This window comes from Pyrgilauda ruficollis, unplaced genomic scaffold (assembly GCF_017590135.1).
Source record: "Pyrgilauda ruficollis isolate IOZ18807 unplaced genomic scaffold, ASM1759013v1 scaffold196, whole genome shotgun sequence".
Classification (NCBI taxonomy): Eukaryota; Metazoa; Chordata; class Aves; order Passeriformes; family Passeridae; genus Pyrgilauda; species Pyrgilauda ruficollis.
The window spans coordinates 649027-668515 of NW_024518762.1; the positions used below are offsets into that span (position 1 = coordinate 649027).

At 51.1% G+C, this 19489-nt stretch overlaps 1 protein-coding gene across 3 annotated transcripts in view; it reads right to left on the reverse strand.

Moving 5' to 3' along the window:
• GPD2 (glycerol-3-phosphate dehydrogenase 2) overlaps positions 1-19489 on the reverse strand; it is a 60424-nt gene that overhangs the window by 31919 nt on the left and 9016 nt on the right. For all 3 annotated transcript variants that reach the window (XM_041465969.1, XM_041465968.1, XM_041465967.1), the window contains exons 2-6: positions 13590-13697; positions 7690-7858; positions 6130-6254; positions 4119-4216; positions 3057-3220 (exon numbers count right to left, since the gene is read on the reverse strand). In XM_041465969.1, coding sequence (XP_041321903.1) covers positions 3057-3220; positions 4119-4216; positions 6130-6254; positions 7690-7858; positions 13590-13691 — 658 coding nt within the window. In that variant the 5' untranslated portion in view covers positions 13692-13697. The remainder of the gene's footprint in view (positions 1-3056; positions 3221-4118; positions 4217-6129; positions 6255-7689; positions 7859-13589; positions 13698-19489) is intronic.

Here is a 19489-nt window from a genome sequence, read left to right on the forward strand (position 1 = left end):
ACGGAGCTGCGCCCGCACCTCCGACAGAGGCAAACCTGGGTTAAAGATGCAGCTGGTGCAGGCCACTGATTTTATCCCTTCTGAAAATGATAAAAGCGCCCTGGCGGGGAAAGCGCGGCGGGACCGGAGCGGCGAGGCACGGCGTGCGCCGGAGGGAGCTGGGCAGCCCTGGCAGCTGGGCCTGCCTGTCCGTGCCAGCTGCAGCTCCAGAATGGACCAGAATGCTGCAGAGCTCTGTGCTGGGCTCTCTGCACTGCACCCCAGAGCTGGGCAGCCCTGGCAGCTGGGCCTGCCTGTCCGTGCCAGCTGCAGCTCCAGAATGCTCCCGAGCTCTGTGCTGGGCTCTCTGCACTGCACCCCAGAGCTGGGCATCCTTTGGAGCTGGGCCTGCCTGTCCGTGCCAGCTCCAGAATGGACCAGAATGCTCCCGAGCTCTGTGCTGGGCTCTCTGCACTGCACCCCAGAGCTGGGCAGCCCCGGGAGCTGGGCCTGCCTGTCTGTGCCAGCTGCAGCTCCAGCATGCTCCCGAGCTCTGTGCTGGGCTCTCTGCCCCTTCCAGCCCCGCAGCCTGCAGGATTTCATGGGCAGCTCTGAGATGCAGAACGCCCTGGCACACAACAGGACATGGACACACCCCGAGTGTTTCCCAGCTACACCGTGGTCAGTGTGCCTGCAAGGCTTCCCTCACCCAGCCAGCCTCAGGCTGGAAACACCAGGACATATGAGCAGCTGCGTGTTTAAATTCACCTATGGAAAGTCTGTTCAGTGACAAACTGTCAGAGTTTTTATATCCAGGGAAGGAAAACAGCCACAGAGTTGTCTGTAATACCCCTATTACAGCTCAGCATCTCCAAATATCCATTTGTCAAACATGAATTATAAAGCTATAACATTTCATAATTCAGGACACACTCAAATCCTAGGAAAAATAGCTACAAGAGCCCAAATAAAAAAAAGCATTTATTCCATTTTTGACAGCTTAATGAATGCCCTACTCTTTTGCATTGATTTTTGTGTGTGTGTCTGTGTGTGCACGTGTGCCTGGGAAGGATTTCTCAGGGGGTTTGCTGTAAACAGGGAAAGCGAAATCCTCTGCCAAGGCTTTTTCGACTTTTAAATAACCTCCATATTAAAATATTTCAGCAGAGAATGTATGCAAAACTACTGAGAATGCAAAAAGAAAAAAAAAAAAAAACAAAAAACAACTACTTACATCCCAGTAAACATACTGGAGATTTGTAGAAGAAGAAATTAAACAATCCAATACCTCGACGTGGCAAGAGAGTCCCAGACACACCATATGTTAATTTCTTCTTTCAGGAAATAACAACAAATTCAGAAAGCACGGTCAGCAGAGACCTAGAATCTTAAATTCAGGATTGATTCCAGAACACAGATTTTCCTTACACACCTAAGGGCTCATCTTGCAAGGCAAAATATGTTACAGAAGCCTGCAAGCACCTAGAGACAGAAAAATAATGTATCATGAAGAGAACCGTGCCACTTGGAATTGCTAAACACTTTACATTGACACACTCTGGCCAGCTGGATCCCTGCTTTAATGGTTTTCCTAGTTCTTATCATAATGAACTCTATATAATTTAAATGGAGATTAATTCTTCCATTTAAAGTGCTTTGGAACAATCCTGCCCGAGATCCTGAGCTCAGCCCAGCCTCTCCCTGTGCCTCCTCTGCAGGTCTCCCGCAGCCCCTAAGTGGATCTGACAGATCCCTGCTCAGATAGCAGCCGCCTTCTCCCCCCAAAATGTTGCCTTTTTGCTATTCAGGAGTATCCTAATACCAACAAATGCTAAATGCAGTCTGACATGTCCCCCTAAGAAACGAACTTGTAAGTTGTGGCTTCAAAGCAAACCTTGAATAAATAGGACACGTTGTGTACACCCCGGCTAACATCCAACATATGCTTCGGCTTCCCGATGCTCAGGCAGAGCAAGAATAGCCTCTGGACAAGGCTGTGATTTGCTCTTGCTGGTACTTGCACCCTTGATGATGTACCATTTCTTTGTGCCTGTATAAACAATTTAAAGGATGTAATGAAGACGACCCCATGAATTATGGATGGCTGGAGGTGCCAGCGGCCCCACCACGGACCACACAAAGACAGGGACCCTGGGCAGGGCTGCAGCACACAAAAACCAACCTGGGCACGCAGTGCCTGCACCTCTTCCCCTCGGTGTGGGGATCCACAGCTGCCATCAGCAACAGCTCTGCTTCCAACCATTACAGGGACAAGGAATAAAGGAAAGCGAGGAAATAGGATAAAACTGCATTTAACTGTACTTACAGTTAAGGCACTCCATCCTTAAAAGGCCAATTTATCGATTCATTCTTTGGGGGAGAGGGAAGGGATGGACAGAGAAGAGAAGGATATCACCTACTTTAAGACTTGTATTTCGTTTTGCTGTTATTTAATACTCCATTTTATGACTAATCCTTCTGAAAGGACTAAAACAAGTTGAATTTCATCACCCCCACCAAGTCCATCCTTTAAATCCAACCCTCCTCCCAAACAAGAATCTGCACATACATATTCCCACACACATATATGAATTTTTAATTGGTTTTCCATGCTGTTGGGCTCTGTCTGAGACACCTGCAATTAACAACACAAGCTTTAGCCAGAAGCCTCATAAACCCCACTGGAGTCCAGTGTGTCTCCAGAGTTCTTCCCAGTCCAGAACCCCTTTGATGAGCTGATGAATTGTTCTAAATGCAGTCCTACAAAGGGAAAAGAATTCCCTTTATAATCCACATTGTGTGAAGACCTTTCTGCTGCCAAAAGGTGAGAAACCACATCTCCACCAGAGCACTTTCACACTGCTCTACACCCACCAGCCAAGAAAAGCCACTGCATTTTCTCCTCCATCCAGTAAGTTGCCGTTTGAAAACACGACTTATCTCCCAAACTAACAAGGAAGAGGCAAGCTGAATCCTTCAAGCTGCAGAGAGCCGGGGTGCAATCTCCAGGCTCACACTTGTGTTTTGAGCCCAAACCCACAGCCCACGACCACAGAGCAGGCAGAGAGGCCACGCACCGTCGTAGTAGACAATGGCTCCCACCAGCTTGTCCCTGCGCAGCATGGGGAACAGCTCCAGGGCCCGGTCCTTGGTCAGGACATAGCTGCTCTTCAGGCACTGGCTGCCCGCCACCAGGTCATACAGCTTGATCCCCATCCAGTAGTACGGCAACTGCCACCACCTGAGGGGAAACAGCACCGAGAAGGGGAAAAAATACAAATGAAGCAGTCAGAAGTGCCTGCACACTCTGTTATTGCAATAGAGAACACGCTGAGCAACACAGAATGTTCTTACAGCACTTCTACCTTGTTCAGCATTACAAGCTCGTGGTAACAAGACAATGTAAATACTCCAGACTTAGGTGTTGTTTGCCACTGTTTTCAACTGAGCTCCTCCCTGCAGTGAGGCAAGGATTTATTTGCTCTAAAATCAGGATCTAAACGGGGCTGTTGAGCCACTGTGTGAGATAGTGGAGCTGTGTGTGCAAGCTGAGAGGATTCCCCCAAGGCAGGGTCTAAGGCCTCCTGCACAAACAGGACCACAATAAATGCAGGCAGCCACTGACCTACACAAGCTCCAGCTCTTACAGGCCACTCACACTAAGACAGGAATAATAAAAACAGGAATACTCTTAATAAAATGAAGTACCTTTAGCAAAACCTCCCCACTCTAAGTAGCCTGTTCAGTGAGTAATTGCTCTTACAGACTGAAAACCCAACCCAAAGCACTGAGTGTCTTCCGCAGAGGAGGAGGAATCTGTTCTGTGCATACCCAACTGCCCTGTGCCCACAGGGACTGAACAGCACCTTGCTGGGAACACTGGGGGGACAAGGGTGCACTGAAAGAACAGCAAATACATCCTGGGAATGAGAGCTCTCTGCAGCTGTCCCTGCTGGGGTGCTGGAAGGGCTGCACCCCAGGATGTGCCCCCCAAAGCAGCAATTGCTGGCTGGGCACAAGTGAGCTTAGTGCTTCTGCAGCCCAGCAACTTCCCCTGGGACAGCTTTAAGAGACCCCTGGCAGGCCAGGGTTTGCTTGTGAGAAGCCAAGGTAAAGGAGAGGAGGCACACAGAGCTTACTTGTAGATGGGGAGCATGATGGGCAGCGCAGCTGAGAGGTGGGGCGCGCTCTGCAGCAGGTGTGCACGCTCCTCCAGGGCCTCCTTCACCATCCTGTACTGCCAAACACAGCCAGGGGCAGTGCCACAGCACCCACCCTCCTCCAGCCCTCCTTCACCATCCTGTACTGCCAAACACAGCCAGGGGCAGTGCCACAGCACCCACCCTCCTCCAGCCCTCCTTCACCATCCTGTACTGCCAAACACAGCCAGGGGCAGTGCCACAGCACCCACCCTCCTCCAGCCCTCCTTCACCATCCTGTACTGCCAAACACAGCCAGGGGCAGTGCCACAGCACCCACCCTCCTCCAGCCCTCCTTCACCATCCTGTACTGCCAAACACAGCCAGGGGCAGTGCCACAGCACCCACCCTCCTCCAGCCCTCCTTCACCATCCTGTACTGCCAAACACAGCCAGGGGCAGTGCCACAGCACCCACCCTCCTCCAGCCCTCCTTCACCATCCTGTACTGCCAAACACAGCCAGGGGCAGTGCCACAGCACCCACCCTCCTCCAGCCCTCCTTCACCATCCTGTACTGCCAAACACAGCCAGGGGCAGTGCCACAGCACCCACCCTCCTCCAGCCCTCCTTCACCATCCTGTACTGCCAAACACAGCCAGGGGCAGTGCCACAGCACCCACCCTCCTCCAGCCCTCCTTCACCATCCTGTACTGCCAAACACAGCCAGGGGCAGTGCCACAGCACCCACCCTCCTCCAGCCCTCCTTCACCATCCTGTACTGCCAAACACAGCCAGGGGCAGTGCCACAGCACCCACCCTCCTCCAGCCCTCCTTCACCATCCTGTACTGCCAAACACAGCCAGGGGCAGTGCCACAGCACCCACCCTCCTCCAGCCCTCCTTCACCATCCTGTACTGCCAAACACAGCCAGGGGCAGTGCCACAGCACCCACCCTCCTCCAGCCCTCCTTCACCATCCTGTACTGCCAAACACAGCCAGGGGCAGTGCCACAGCACCCAGCCCTGGCACCAGGGCAAACACTCAATAACAGACTTTATCAAAGTATCAACACCTCCCACCACTGTCACTGGGCTTTCTCCCTGTGATCTGCTGAGAAACCCAAGGGTTAAGGAAAGGATCCCAAGTAAAATAAAGTTTTGGTAGTTTCATCTTGGTGTCTTGGCAGCACAGCTGCATAGTTTTTCATTTGAACATACAGCTCAACAAGCCACATTGCTCTAATGAGGGGCAGGAGGCACTTCAGGAGGGCCAGGACTGATCCCACAGCACAGCTCCATGGCAATTCCCACAGCTCAACCCCATCCCAACTCCAAGCTGCAAATGCAGAAGGGTTCCTCTCCAAACCAATCAATGTCCATCAACGTGGAGTTGTTCTTTGGCAGAACAGGTGGGTTTCTTGTGTGGATAACTGCAGGGTTAGGTATTTCCCCCTGAAAAGTCACCATTCCTGCAGCAGCATTTCAACCACTAAAGCATACTTTGAGAGGCTCCAATGAAAAGACAATGTGATGCCTCAAAACACGAATATCTGGCTTCCACCCACACAAAAGCATTTATAAACTATCACTCATTTACTGTATTTTCTTTCCCCATGCCAAAATAAATCACTCATTTACCACCTATTTTTCCCTTATTCCAAAATAAGTCGCTCATTTACAATATTTTTCCCCCATTCCAAATTAAATAACTCATTTACCATCTTTTCTCTCCCCATTCCAGAACAGGTCAGCCACTCACTTCCCCCAGTTCATGACATTACCTGTCTCTTTTAATTTTATTTTATTTCAAGCTCTTTTTGTTCTGAGATCAGCCCTGTCTGTGCCTGCCTTTCCCAAAGCCCACAGCCTGCAAGGCCTGGCAGTGACACTGCTCCCCCAGAGAAGGCACTTCCCGTGCACAGTGGCTGTGGAACACACCACTGAAAAGCTCTAACTGGGACAGTGAAGTGTCTACCAGCAATTCTTGCTGAACAACCAGCACAAAAAATTACCTGCTCGAAATCCAACCTCATGATGGCCTTCTGGAGGTACCTCACTCCACCATGGATCAATTTAGTGCTCCTGCTGCTGGTCCCCGATGAGAAATCATCTCTTTCTAGAAGGGCTGTTTTTAGTCCTGTGTTACCAGAAAACCAAATTAACTTCTTAAATTACACAATTTGTATGTAATTCATTAAAGACACTTCTCTAGGGTAGAGACAATCACAAGAAAAATTACTCTGTACATGGATAAATTTGTATTCAAAGTGTAGTGCACTGTCTATATTGTAATGAAAAATTTTAGCCTTCTTCCTGAGGGAAAAGTCAAAGCAGAACTTGAACAGCAGCACATTAAAAGCTGGGTATTTCACAATGGAAGGGCATTACTGCACATTACAGGGAAATGACAGCTTGGATGCACGGCAGGAACAGAGGGGCTCCATGGACACTTTTAACCCTTTGCAGCAGGGAGCTCTAAACCTCTTCACCAACCATCTAAGTGGCATTCCAGAGAGGGACACAACTGGCAGCTCTGCTTACCTGGAGGCTGCCTCAGAGGTGCCCAAACCCAGGAGAGAGCCACAGAGCGCGGGGCATGCTTGGAGCTCTGACACACACAGGAAACAGCCTGATCAGCCTTAACCACTGAATCCCTGGGGCTGGAAAAGACCTCCAGGATCCCTGAGTCCAGCCACGCTCCAGCCCCTCAATGTCCTCTTGTCATGAGGGACCCAGAACTGGACACTGCACTCGAGGGGCCTCAGCAGTGCCAACACTGAGATATTAACAGCTACTGGTCTCCCAAAACTTTTATGTCCTTAAAAAAATCTAATTATTACTGGTAACTTGCAAAGATCAGAGCAATTTATTTTTGTCGAATGTGACTGAAGATTAATGGACACAATCAGAAATAATTTGGTGAAGATTTATCAAACACACGAAAAGCAAAATTTGTTGTTAAGCGAAGCAAACACGATAAAAGAGCAAGTTCCATGAATGAACAGCAACGAGACACAACTCATTAACCAAATGCCCGTGAATATTTCACACCTCAGAGACCTACTGATATAACCAGTATATCCAAGAAAAGGATAAACAGAGATTAACTGTAATAATTTCTGTCTGCTTTACAACTGCATTTTCTGCCAAAGCACAGCAGAGGCAGAAGTGAGAAGATCTTTGCCCTGTGTTATTAAATGTAACAACCAGGCTGGAGCTTGGACTTATCTCCCTGTGGTCAGTCCCTCCTGCTTTATCCATTCCACATTACCACACCTGCTGGCCAGGTGTTTCCCAGCTCGAACTGAAAGGTTCTCCTGGGGTTTTGCCTCTGTTCCTGAGGTACATGTCCAGGTTAAAGAGCCTGAGACCTTCAGCCTGGCCAGTTCCCCAGAGGTTAGCAGGGATCTGCTGTGTGACCTTCCTCAGGCTCCTTCTGCCTCCTGAGAACAGGTCTCCCAGCCAGGATAACCAACCCTCTGCCTCTGAGAACCTCAGAAAAGCCGATCTGAGGAGCTTGCTGTAGGCCAGGTACCCCAAAGGGAGCCTGCAGGGCACCCCCAGGCCCTCACCTCTGGTGGCTGCATCCAGGGCACAGCCACAGCCCGTGGCTCCCCCGCCGATGACGAGCACATCGAATTCCCCGCTGCTCTGCAGGGCCGCAAGCTGCTGCTCTCTGCTGGGGAGATGGTCCTTCCTCCTGGGAACACCTTCCTCAGCCTGAACCTGCACCAAGGCACCCTGCAAAGATGGAACACAGCCCATGAGGCCCCGGCTTTGCTCTGCACACACACGCATGGGGACAGACACCCCCCCAACACAGCCTTTCCTAGAACCACAAAGGTAAACTCACTCATTCCCAGCCACTTCCCCCACTTTTAACAATCAGATCGTATTAAACACTGAGGAGCAAACAGTACTGAATCCATGAAGTGCTACCACACCTTCCCTTCACCTTGCCCACCTCAATGTAACACTGCACTCAAGTGTTGCTACCTGTATTCATTACTTCTAGGAACTCTCCAATGTTACAGGATGCTGTTATTATTTTAATAAACACTACAAAGGAAGCATTTTAATAAACAGACACAGGGCTGGGCTCTGGACTCTTGAACAAAAAATTCACCCCAGCAAAGGACGCAGAGCTGAGTGTGCATTTCACATCTCATGCAGTGGCATTAATCCAAGCTCAAGTTTAATGAGGTTCCGCAGTGATGTGATTGCCAAACATAGTGCCTTGAAACACCAAAGAAACTCTTTTTGAGAGACTTCTAAGCAATGCAGTTTATGTCCTACAGCACGTTAAAATACAATGTTTAAGTGACAAAGCCTAACAATGTGGCAGTTTCCAGACATGCTCCCATTTTCCTGGAATGGCCCTGGGGATCTCTTTGGGCTGATATTCCCAGAGCCAATGCTGCTGTCTGTGCAGTGACTGTGGAGAGAAGGGCTGATGCTCAGCCACCTACCAGGGACCATGGCTCAAGTGGGAAGGGTTTGAGCAGTCTCTGAAGGCTCTCTGCTGTTAACATCAACTTAAACTGAATTCTAAACATTTCCAGACTTTCTTGAAAATTATAAACATTTTGAACACCAGAAAAACCTGTTTAACCCTAACTTAATACCTAATTTAGGCCGTCTCCAGGCCAAATGGCAGACTTAACTATGCAGAATAGCTTCTGCCCAGATCTCCCAGGCAGGAAAGAGCAGACTAATAAAAATTCAAGTGACAAACCACAGAAACTCCTTTCCAGCCAAGCACAAAAAGCCTCAGTTCAGATTATATGGTGCATGCAGCCTAAATATTTTTGTTCAGAATTATTTGCTCATTCCTCAGCAGTACCATGATTTAAATGCATTAGTTCTGTGTCCCTCTCTCTACTATAGAGCTGAAAATAAAATCTAAAAACTAGTAGCCATGACTCAAGGAAGTGCATATTCCAAAGATAATTAATGGGCAGGTTCATCCTGCAATCAGGGATGATACTGACTATAATACCAGTAGCTCATGAAAATCCCTAAGGACAGCAGCAGCCACTGTCACTGCTGGTGTGGCACAATGCAATCCGTGGGGAAAATGGGGCTGGAGACAGAGTCCTCCACTTCAAACTGAGGATCCAGTCAGGTCCTGGAGCTGCTCCAGGGCTGCAGCCCCTCTGCTCTGGGGCCAGGCTGGGAGAGCTGGGAATGTTCCCTGGAGAAGGGAAGGCTCCAGGCAGAGCTCAGAGCCCCTGGCAGGGCCTGAAGGGGCTCCAGGAGAGCTGCAGAGGGACGGGGGCAAGAAAGAAAAATAAGATCTATAAGAAATCCTGTTTCCTCCCAAGCATGGTGATCCCTGTGGGATCAGCTCTGTCCCCCAGCCCACGGAGCTGCAGTGCCCAGCTGTGCCCAGCTGTGCCCAGCTGCAAAGGCAGCAATCTCTGCTCATGACCCGGTGCTCAGAGGCACAGCAGCCTCACACAGAGCCCGCAAACACAGCCCCAGCTCCCGAGGCACTCCTGGGGCTGGGAGCAGAGAGGTGAATCCTGACGAGCCTGGTGCTGACACACTAACGTGTGCCTGCTGGCACAGACCACCAGAGCAGGGACAAAGTCTGGGAGCCTCAAAGAAACTCAGCTGCCACATTATTCTCCTGGCCATGGAATTCTGCCCATCCCCACGTGCTCCTGCCTCTTGCCCTGCTCTCTCACTGGCTCTGTCAGCTCTAGCACTGCTAGAAAACTTTTATATCCCCTAAGTACAATAAAAACACATAACAGAATCCCAGGAGGGTTTGGGTTGGAAGAGACCTTAAAGGCCACCCTGCCACTGCCAGCCAGCAGTGACAAGCAGGAAATTTGGAATACTAAAAACACCCTATCTTGCACGTGTTTGGTTTGGCTGATCAAGCTCAGCGACGTGTGATCAACTTCCACCAGCTCTGGAGAAGGAAAATCCCCACCTCCAAATTTACCTTGCACTACATTTCCTGAGAAATTTCCAAGCATACTACTTAACTTCAGGAAAATAACAGAACACCAGAAAAGACAGATTTGGAGTTCAAGAAATACTGGCATCAGATGGGTTTGACTCCATGTCTAGGTTTGCTTTAAACCCATTATTTACAACAGATGGCTCCTAGCAGAGCCCAGAGCAGAGTCCCCAGCATCCAGCCCCTGGTATAGCCAGAGTGTGCAGATTAGCCCTGGAATATAAGCAGAGTGATTAGTACCAGGAATTGATATAGATATGATGCATCTTGCTGTCAATTAAATGGGGGATCCAGGCAGAGCTCAGAGCCCCTGGCAGGGCCTGAAGGGGCTCCAGGAGAGCTGCAGAGGGACTGGGGCAAGAAAGAAAAAATAAGATCTACAAGAAATCCTGTTTCCTCCCAGGCACGGTGATCTCTGTGAGATCAGCTCTGTCCCCCAGCCCACGGAGCTGCAGTGCCCAGCTGTGCCCAGCTGTGCCCAGCTGCAAAGGCAGCAATCTCTGCTCATGACCCGGTGCTCAGAGGCACAGCAGCCTCACACAGAGCCCGCAAACACAGCCCCAGCTCCCGAGGCACTCCTGGGGCTGGGAGCAGAGAGGTGAATCCTGACGAGCCTGGTGCTGACACACTAACGTGTGCCTGCTGGCACAGACCACCAGAGCAGGGACAAAGTCTGGGAGCCTCAAAGAAACTCAGCTGCCACATTATTCTCCTGGCCATGGAATTCTGCCCATCCCCACGTGCTCCTGCCTCTTGCCCTGCTCTCTCACTGGCTCTGTCAGCTCTAGCACTGCTAGAAAACTTTTATATCCCCTAAGTACAATAAAAACACATAACAGAATCCCAGGAGGGTTTGGGTTGGAAGAGACCTTAAAGGCCCCCCTGCCACTGCCAGCCAGCAGTGACAAGCAGGAAATTTGGAATACTAAAAACACCCTATCTTGCACGTGTTTGGTTTGGCTGATCAAGCTCAGCGACGTGTGATCAACTTCCACCAGCTCTGGAGAAGGAAAATCCCCACCTCCAAATTTACCTTGCACTACATTTCCTGAGAAATTTCCAAGCATACTACTTAACTTCAGGAAAATAACAGAACACCAGAAAAGACAGATTTGGAGTTCAAGAAATACTGGCATCAGATGGGTTTGACTCCATGTCTAGGTTTGCTTTAAACCCATTATTTACAACAGATGGCTCCTAGCAGAGCCCAGAGCAGAGTCCCCAGCATCCAGCCCCTGGTATAGCCAGAGTGTGCAGATTAGCCCTGGAATATAAGCAGAGTGATTAGTACCAGGAATTGATATAGATATGATGCATCTTGCTGTCAATTAAATGGGGGAGTGAAGAAAAGCTGCACACAGGGATTCCATCTGCAGTAACGTGATTAGTTTGGCAGTGAACAAGTGTGTTTACTGAAATAAGCAATTGCTGTTTATATCTACAATTTCTCAGGCAAGAGTTCCCTGAATGGTTTTGATTACGCTCTTAGTGAGAGGAATTTAGTTTGGCAGTTTGAATTTAATCATCAAGTTATAAAGTCATCTAGTAATCCATAATCCAGTGCTCTCGTTAATTTGCTACTGTAAATCTCCAGGTAGGTTTGCAGAGTCAAATTCATCATCCTTATTCATTTAAACAAAAAAATACAGTAATTAGAACACCCCAAAGCAGGCCCTGATGCATTATCATATTATCACACTATTGGATTCACCTTGCTGAGCAATTCCTACTGACCAACAACGCACTCACACACCAGGAAGGGCAGGATTGGGAAAGGACAGCAGAATCCTACAACTCCAAACCAAAGCACTGCCTTTCCCCTTAGTGATCATGAGGGGAGAGGAGAGGGAAAAGCCCCCAGTGGTCTCCAGTTCCACCTGACATGTCCAAGAACACCCCGTCTCACAGCTGGCACCAGCCTGCTGAGGTGGATGCATTGCACAAAGGCCCAGAACCAGAATGCAGCAATGCAGTCAGGGAGCAGGAGGACCTGGTACTTCCAGCTCTGTGTCCCCATCAGTGCTGGCAGTGCTGGTGAAACAGCCAGCAAAGGCTCACTGTGCCACCTGGGCCATGCAGGTGTCTGAGTGTTCGAGGCCAAATCACAGAATTCCAGACTGCTTTGGGTGGCAAGGGACCTCAGAGCCCACCCAGTGCCACCCTGCCATGGCAGGGACTCCTCCCACTGTGCCAGGCTGCTCCAAGCCCTGTCCAGCCTGGCCTTGGGCACTGCCAGGGATCCAGGGGCAGGGCTGGAATGACATGAGCTTTAAGGCTCCTTCCAGTCCACACTGTTCTGGGATTCAATGACTCAATCCAGCTGCATAAATGTGACCCAAAATGCCAGCAGATGTGTGTGCACAGAAAAATTAGTTGGGATAAAAGCACAAGTGGTTCTGTGATTTTGACTCCATGATCATGCTCTGGAGTTTAATCTGTCTCTGGAAGTTCATAGAGGCCATCCATCCCCAGAAAAGAGGAATTCCCTGAATTCTGGAGTGCTGCAGACAATATGCAACAAGTGAGCTCTCCAGGTGACTTTTCCCTTCCAACTCCTCTCATTTAGCAGTCCTAAAAGCTGCAGCTGCCATTTCTGACAGTAATGAAGCCAGGCTGTAAAACCCTGGGATAAAGACTCTGGAGAGAACATTACCAGCTTGGAGCAAGGCAGGCAGCCCGATGGGGAGCTCACTTGAAATGCTGGGGTTTATTTTCTGCAACAGTATCTGAAGCCATAAGAATCTTGCCTTATCCACTTCCCAGCTTGGCTCCCCAGACATGACTCATCTCATTCCCAGCTGCTCCTCCTCCCCACAGAAACAGCCAGAAAAGGGATTTAAACACTGATGTGGATGTGGGGACATGGGTCATGGTGGCCTTGGCAGTGTTGGGGGAATGGTTGGAGTCTTGGAGGAATTTGCCAACCCTAACAAGTCCATGGTGCAATGATGAAGAAGGGAGCTCAAGAGCACAGCCACTCCAGCCCTGCTGGGAGGAGCAGATATCCAGGGAAATCTGTTTTCTCCAGTACACAGACTGACATGGGATGTGCTGCTTTCCTGTCACAGGGCTCCAGCACCACCTGCCCTGCTGGGGGAACTGACTGTGTCCATGCCCCCTCACCTGGGGCACAGCCCTGCAGGGACCCCGGCCCACGGGGCTGGGCTGTGCCCACCAGAGGCAACAGGAGCCTGCCCTACGCCTGCCTTGGCACACGTCCTGTCCCCAGCCCTAGGAGCCCAACAGGAGCTGGCACCAGCACTGTGCTGAGGCTGGGATGTTCAGAGGTAGTGCTGGTGGTTTCAATTCCAGCTTCTCAGCTTGGAAACACTGTGCAGACAGCGCTTTTACTTCAATCAGGTCTTTCCACTCCTCCTGCAACTAAGTAAAGCCCCCAGTGGCAGCCAAAGGTCATTTTTTAAAACTATTTGTACAAGCCTGACATATGCTGTGACAGATTTTAAGTTTCCTATTTTATCAAAAATCATAATTAATACTTACGTGTTTGTTTCTATGCTGAGAAAATTGAGAGAGGCCAAAAACTGTTGCTATGGCACCTCCTCCAATGAGAGCAGTTCCTTTCACTGCCTTCTGAAATGCCATTTTTTACTGGAAGAAAAGAAGATAAAAATTAATTGGCAGTTTTACCATGTCAGGATCTGGTACACACAGAATAAACCATTTGAAGAAATTAATGACAATGTTGTGACAAGTTGAAATTTAGGGTAGCAATATCTTAATTAGAGATTTTAACTGCAATATTAGTAACTTCTAAACAAAGTCTAGACAGAGGCAAGCCACAGTGCTCTGGTGTTTGCTGAGAAAGCTGAAGGATGAAAGAGTATTTAGATCAGAGCAGGTATACACACCCCACAGTGACCCCGAGTGCGACGGCTACTGCCAATCCCACGGAAAGGCAGACCAGGAACAGCCTGTCCCCAGTGCCACCAAACCCTCGTCCCAACAGCACAGCAGATGTGATCCTCCTCCCCACCTCCTGCCCGTCCCATCAAACCCATCAAACCCCCCTGCAGTCGCTGCTGCCTCGCAGGAGGGAGCAGGAGCTGCCCAGAGCCCAGCCCGTCCTACCCCGGCTGCAGCGAGAAGCACAGGGACAGCACTGAGTGGCACTTTACACCCAGCTCCAGAGGGCTTGAAACCAGCCCTATGTGGGTCAGGCAAACTCTTAACAGACCCAGTGTTCGGATCCTGAATGACAAACATGCACGGGACTGACCTGAATGTTAAGCAGGCCCAGCCCGCTCCATGTTCCCCGGCGCGCGGGGTTGGAGCGTGTCAGGGACAGCATCCCTCCCACCTGGGGATCCCATCAGCACCCCGGGACCCCCTGGGACACCCCATCCTGGCCACACTCCCCAGCAGTCCCCAGACGGTGATTTAGCACCAGCAAGGCTTAAAGCAGGGGCAGACTGTGTGTGCAGCCCTGCGCCAACTCCGCAGCACCAGCTCTTACCAGGCATGGGTCAGCAGCAGGGAGCCAGCTCCCCATGCCAGGCTGGGCACAGAACATGTTCCCAGGCTGGAATGCCTCAAAGGAAGGAATTCCTAGTTGTCAGGGTGGGCAGGCCCTGGCACAGGGTGCCCAGAGTGGCTGCCCCTGGATCCCTGGCAGTGTCCCAGGCCAGGTTGGACACTGGGGCTTGGAGCAGCCTGGGACAGTGGGAGGTGTCCCTGCCCATGGAACGAGATGAATTTTGAAGTCCCTCCCAATCCAAACCTTGACCTCATTCTCCGAGCACTTTGCCTGCAGAACACTCAGCGTGGGGGAAATCCCCCACACAATTTCTGGTGCAGGCATGCGATGCAGAGTGTGAGAGATGCTGTGTGTACAAACTGTGTAAGGGACCGTGTACAGAGGGCCAAGACTTGCAGCTTCCCACAAGTTTTTCCAAAGAGGGGCACTTATGCTCTTGGAGGCTCCCACCATGACTGCCTTTCTTGTATCACATTTTCCGCTTACTTATTACTGTGGTCACAAAAAAAGATCAGCTTCATCTTTCCTTTGTGCTGTGACAGGGAGGAGTGAAAGGGAAAGGTGACAGACAAACCCCAGCAAAGAGAGCTCCTGGGCGGGAAGTTACTGTGGAGGTCTGGCCTCAAATGCTACAGCACCTCCCTTCTTACTTATTACTATGGTCACAAAAAAAAAATCAGCTTCATCTTTCCTTTGTGCTGTGACAGGGAGGAGTGAAAGGGAAAGGTGACAGACAAACCCCAGCAAAGAGAGCTCCTGGGCGGGAAGTTACTGTGGAGGTCTGGCCTCAAATGCTACAGCACCTCCCTGAAAACAGAGAGGAAGACTATGGACAGTCACAAAGTTGTATCACAAGGTGGAATCCTGGAGAGCACAGGAGCTTCCCGTGGCCATCCCCACACTGAGGGAGCTCAGGCAGGCATCACTCTCCCCCGTTTGCAGCCGTGCCACACAGACAGTGACACCCAGCACTGTGGGACACACACCTGTGCCCCAGGCTTCCAGGAGGCAGGAATGACAGCTCTGCTCCCCAAGGAAGGCTGGTGGCAGTACTGGAGTAGTTCCACAGCCCTCACAGAGCAGCAAAGGAGTCTCTGTGAGAGCCTGGAACCCTCCAGGTGCCTGTGCCAGAACACAACAATCCAGGGAGCTGAAAAGGAACAAATCAGCATCTTCCAAGGAGCCGTGTCACACGTCTGCAGAGATGCTGGCGTGCAGGAAGACAAAGGGAAGCAAGCCCTTTCCATGTGTATGAGCTCAGGAGGAAGGGTGATGGCTGAAGCACAATCCCTGCTCAGAACCAGGGTTCCTGCAAGCACAGACAATACTCAGCCCTGCTTCTGTCCCCCGCCTTGGACCCGTGCTGAGATTTCATTTCAGACACCAGGGACACACCTGCCAGTTACAGCATTCCTTTCCATGGAATTCGAGCACAAGGTACACAAACCACTGACCAAGAAGCTCAGTGATTGTCACCTATACCCCAGTGGGATACAGCTGTTCCAGCTGAAGGGACATCAGACATGCCACAGGGCACAGCTTTCCCACTTTCATCCTGCAGGTAGCATCTCTAACACCCAGAAAGGGACCCGGTGGCGCTCCCTGGGTGCCTCAGGGCTCCCCACTCCTTGTCTGGCCCCGGGGCGTGCTGCATTAGCTCTCCTTGGAGCTGAGAGCCGATTACAGGCAATTCTCCTGAGAAAGGAACTCTCCCAGAAGACCAGCTGCTCAAATTGCCACATCAATCTTGCTCACCATCCCTAAGAGAAGCTTATTCAGGAGAGAAAGGAAAATAGGGCTCAGCATAAGCCACTCTAGCACAAAGCCAGACAGGCATTCCAACCAGACTGTGCTTTTACACCTGGATCAGCTCAATTGCATCCCGGGAACTGTGAGCCTGCATTTCTGAGGATGTGTTTGGATGAGGCTGGGTGAGCTCAGGGCACTGCAGGGGGGCAGAGCCCGGGCACCGCTGGCACCAGGCTGCCCCAGGCTCTGTCAGGGCACGGCACAGCTCTGGTTCTTCCCAAAAGGAACGGCTCTGCAGGCAGCAAATGGCACAGAGGTCTCCTCTGGAAAGGAGGATGACCTGAACACTGCCTGGTGGCCACAAGGCACAGGGAAAGGAGAAGGAGAAAGGAGAGGCTCTGAACACACACTGCTGGGTTTTCCCCCAGCTCTGTCCCAGACGGCTGAGGAAGGCTGTGCCAGCTCTGAGCAGGATACACCCGAGGGCAGGTGAAAGGGGAAGGAATGCAGTCCATGTGGTTCCCACGGAGGCTGTACCAGGGAAGAGCCCACGCTCACAAACCCCTCCTCTTCTGTGAGCAGATACTGAGACCTGCCTCTCTTCCAAGCTGAGATCAACAGCTTGTGACAGAAATGGGATTTTATTTTAATGACAATTATAATAGCAACCAGCATGAGAAGCACTACAGTCAGAAATGTCATCTTTCCATCACACAAATATTCTGAATCACCTTTAAAAGCGGCTCAGAGTGTTTCAGCGCTGTCAGTGCCATCTGACACAGTCAATCTGCATGTTAAGCCTTACCCTTGATTTCAATAGAAGCCATAAATGGCACCTTTGGACCCATGGCCTCACCTGGAGGGTGGGCTGAGGTCCCTGACAGGCTCTAGAACAAGCTGTGGCAGGAGCAGGAGCCCTTGGCTGGCGTGGGAAGGGCCAGGAGCATGTCACAAGGAGTAGCTACTGCATAGAGTGATCTGTCCAAGGAGTTCAATAACCCCAGGGAACAGTTCCCAGGAACAGCTGAGCACTGGTGAAGATTCAGAGGGACATTAGCTCAAACCACTATTAAAGGATTCATGATAAGAAGAAATAGGCTTTAAACTTGAAAGGACACAAAGGGGTGGGGAGAGCAGTCTACACAAAATGGAAACTACACAAAAGATTTATCAGCACAAGTTCCTGCTTTCAATTTCCAAAAGTTAATACAAACCCCAGTCACAGCAGGAAGTCCTTGGTGCATTCCTTAACCATCAGTCACACTCACTTGGACTATAGCAACATGGAACAGCCACTTCCAGAGGAGTCTCCCACTCCAGACCCAGGCTGGTGACCTGCTCCCTACCTCGGCGAGGTCCCCAGGTGACCCTCCCCAGCTATCAGACCTTGGACCTGCTGTGTCAAAGGCAAGGGCTCCACTTCAGCAGTTAATGCACTCCTTACACTGCTTTGCTTCCAACCCCAAAGGCCTACAAGGCACCACTTACACCCTGGTTTTTGAAGAAGGGATTTCAACAGCCACCCTCAGCAGGTGCCTCTGCACAGCGCATCCCACATGGCAAACCTCTGCCACCCGCAGCCCTCACCAGGCTGGCACAGCTCCTGGGAGTGACTTGCCTTCCTTGCTTCCCGTAATGCCCGGCCCAGCCAGCGGCCAGACTACTGTCTGGATGCTCTTGGGATTGTGCAACCCACTCCCACCCGGGCAGCAGCTGGCTGAAAGGGAAACACCACAATCGCCAGCGCTTCTAACTACAAAGATACAGGGCTGGAGCTGAGCAACCCATGGCCAAAGCTGGGGGAAAGAATGAAAGGAATGAGGGAAGGGGAATGGTGGGGAGCTCAGCCCCAGAGCCGTGAGCTGGAGGGCGAGGCAGGACGGCTACTGCAGCAGAAGCGGAGGGACAGATGGATGGAGGCTGCAGGGCTGCGCCGCAGCAGCGTGAGCCGCCCCGCGCTGCCATCAGACACGGCTCTGAGACGCGCAAGCCGAAAATTGGGAGGAGAAACCCAATCTGTTATGTTGGATACCCGTGTGCCTTACGAGGCCATTGCCATGGAATCCGGGCGCTTCGCATTCCATTGCAAACGAACACGTCTAATAAAGTGAGTCACTCCATGCAAGGCTTAAAAATAGAAAACTTATAATCATCTCCACTACGGTTTGCATAACCTGCCATTGGCGCAGGAGCATTGTCTAATTCCTTCCTTCCCAAAGCCGCTCAGGTAAGTTTGTGATGTTGAGAGGCACAGACTGGTGTTCCTCCAGGCTGAGCTGAGTCCTGCACTGCTCCTGCCTCTCCAAAGAGCTGCAGTCCTACCTTCAGCTCCCTCCAACCCAGCTCTCATCCCTCTCCAGGACCACTCAAGGTGGCCACGGTGACAGCAGCAGCAAGGCCAGCAAGTTAAGCTCTGACTGGGGGTACTTTCAGCCTTTAAAGCTGTGCTGGTCTGTTACCGGCAGTTCCAGGGTGTGTCAATGCAGGAAGTGGCCTACCAACAAGAAAAGGGGATGTAACCAGAAAACAGCCCAATTAGCACCCTCCTAAGCAGGTCACCTAGCAAGCTGTCTCTCGTGTGCCTTGGAGTGCCGGGAGTGGTTAATGTTACACGGGATGACACGCCGCAGCAATTGAAGTAGCTGGAAAGGAACTGATTAAAGCTTAACCCAACCCAAGCTGGAGATGCTTCCCCTGCAAGGCAGATCTCTGGTGAGGAACACAAGACATGCCAAGGAAGGGCTCCAGCGGGTCCCACCACGGTGGACACAGCACCACCTTGCAGAGCCTCCCCTGCAGCCTCCCTGGTCACTCCGGGCTCTCAAACACACGGCAGGGCGTTGCAGTTAAAGTCAGTATCCAAGAGCAGCTCTCCAGCCGAGCACGGGAACACAACCTGCGATATGCATTCAGCTCACAGGGTCACCCCACAGCTATGTAACACCCTGCATGCAGGACTTCAGCTCCCAATCCCCCCAGGCCACCCTGTGCCCGTAAGTGGAAGCCAAGCAGCACTTCACCATATGGGGGAAGTCCTTCCCACGCTCCAGTACAGGCAACCAGCTCGGCTCCCATGCCCAAAAGTGGTTGTAGCACTTGTCAGGCACAAAAATAAAGGAGAAACAAGGCAGAAAATAGGTATCCTACTCTCATTCCT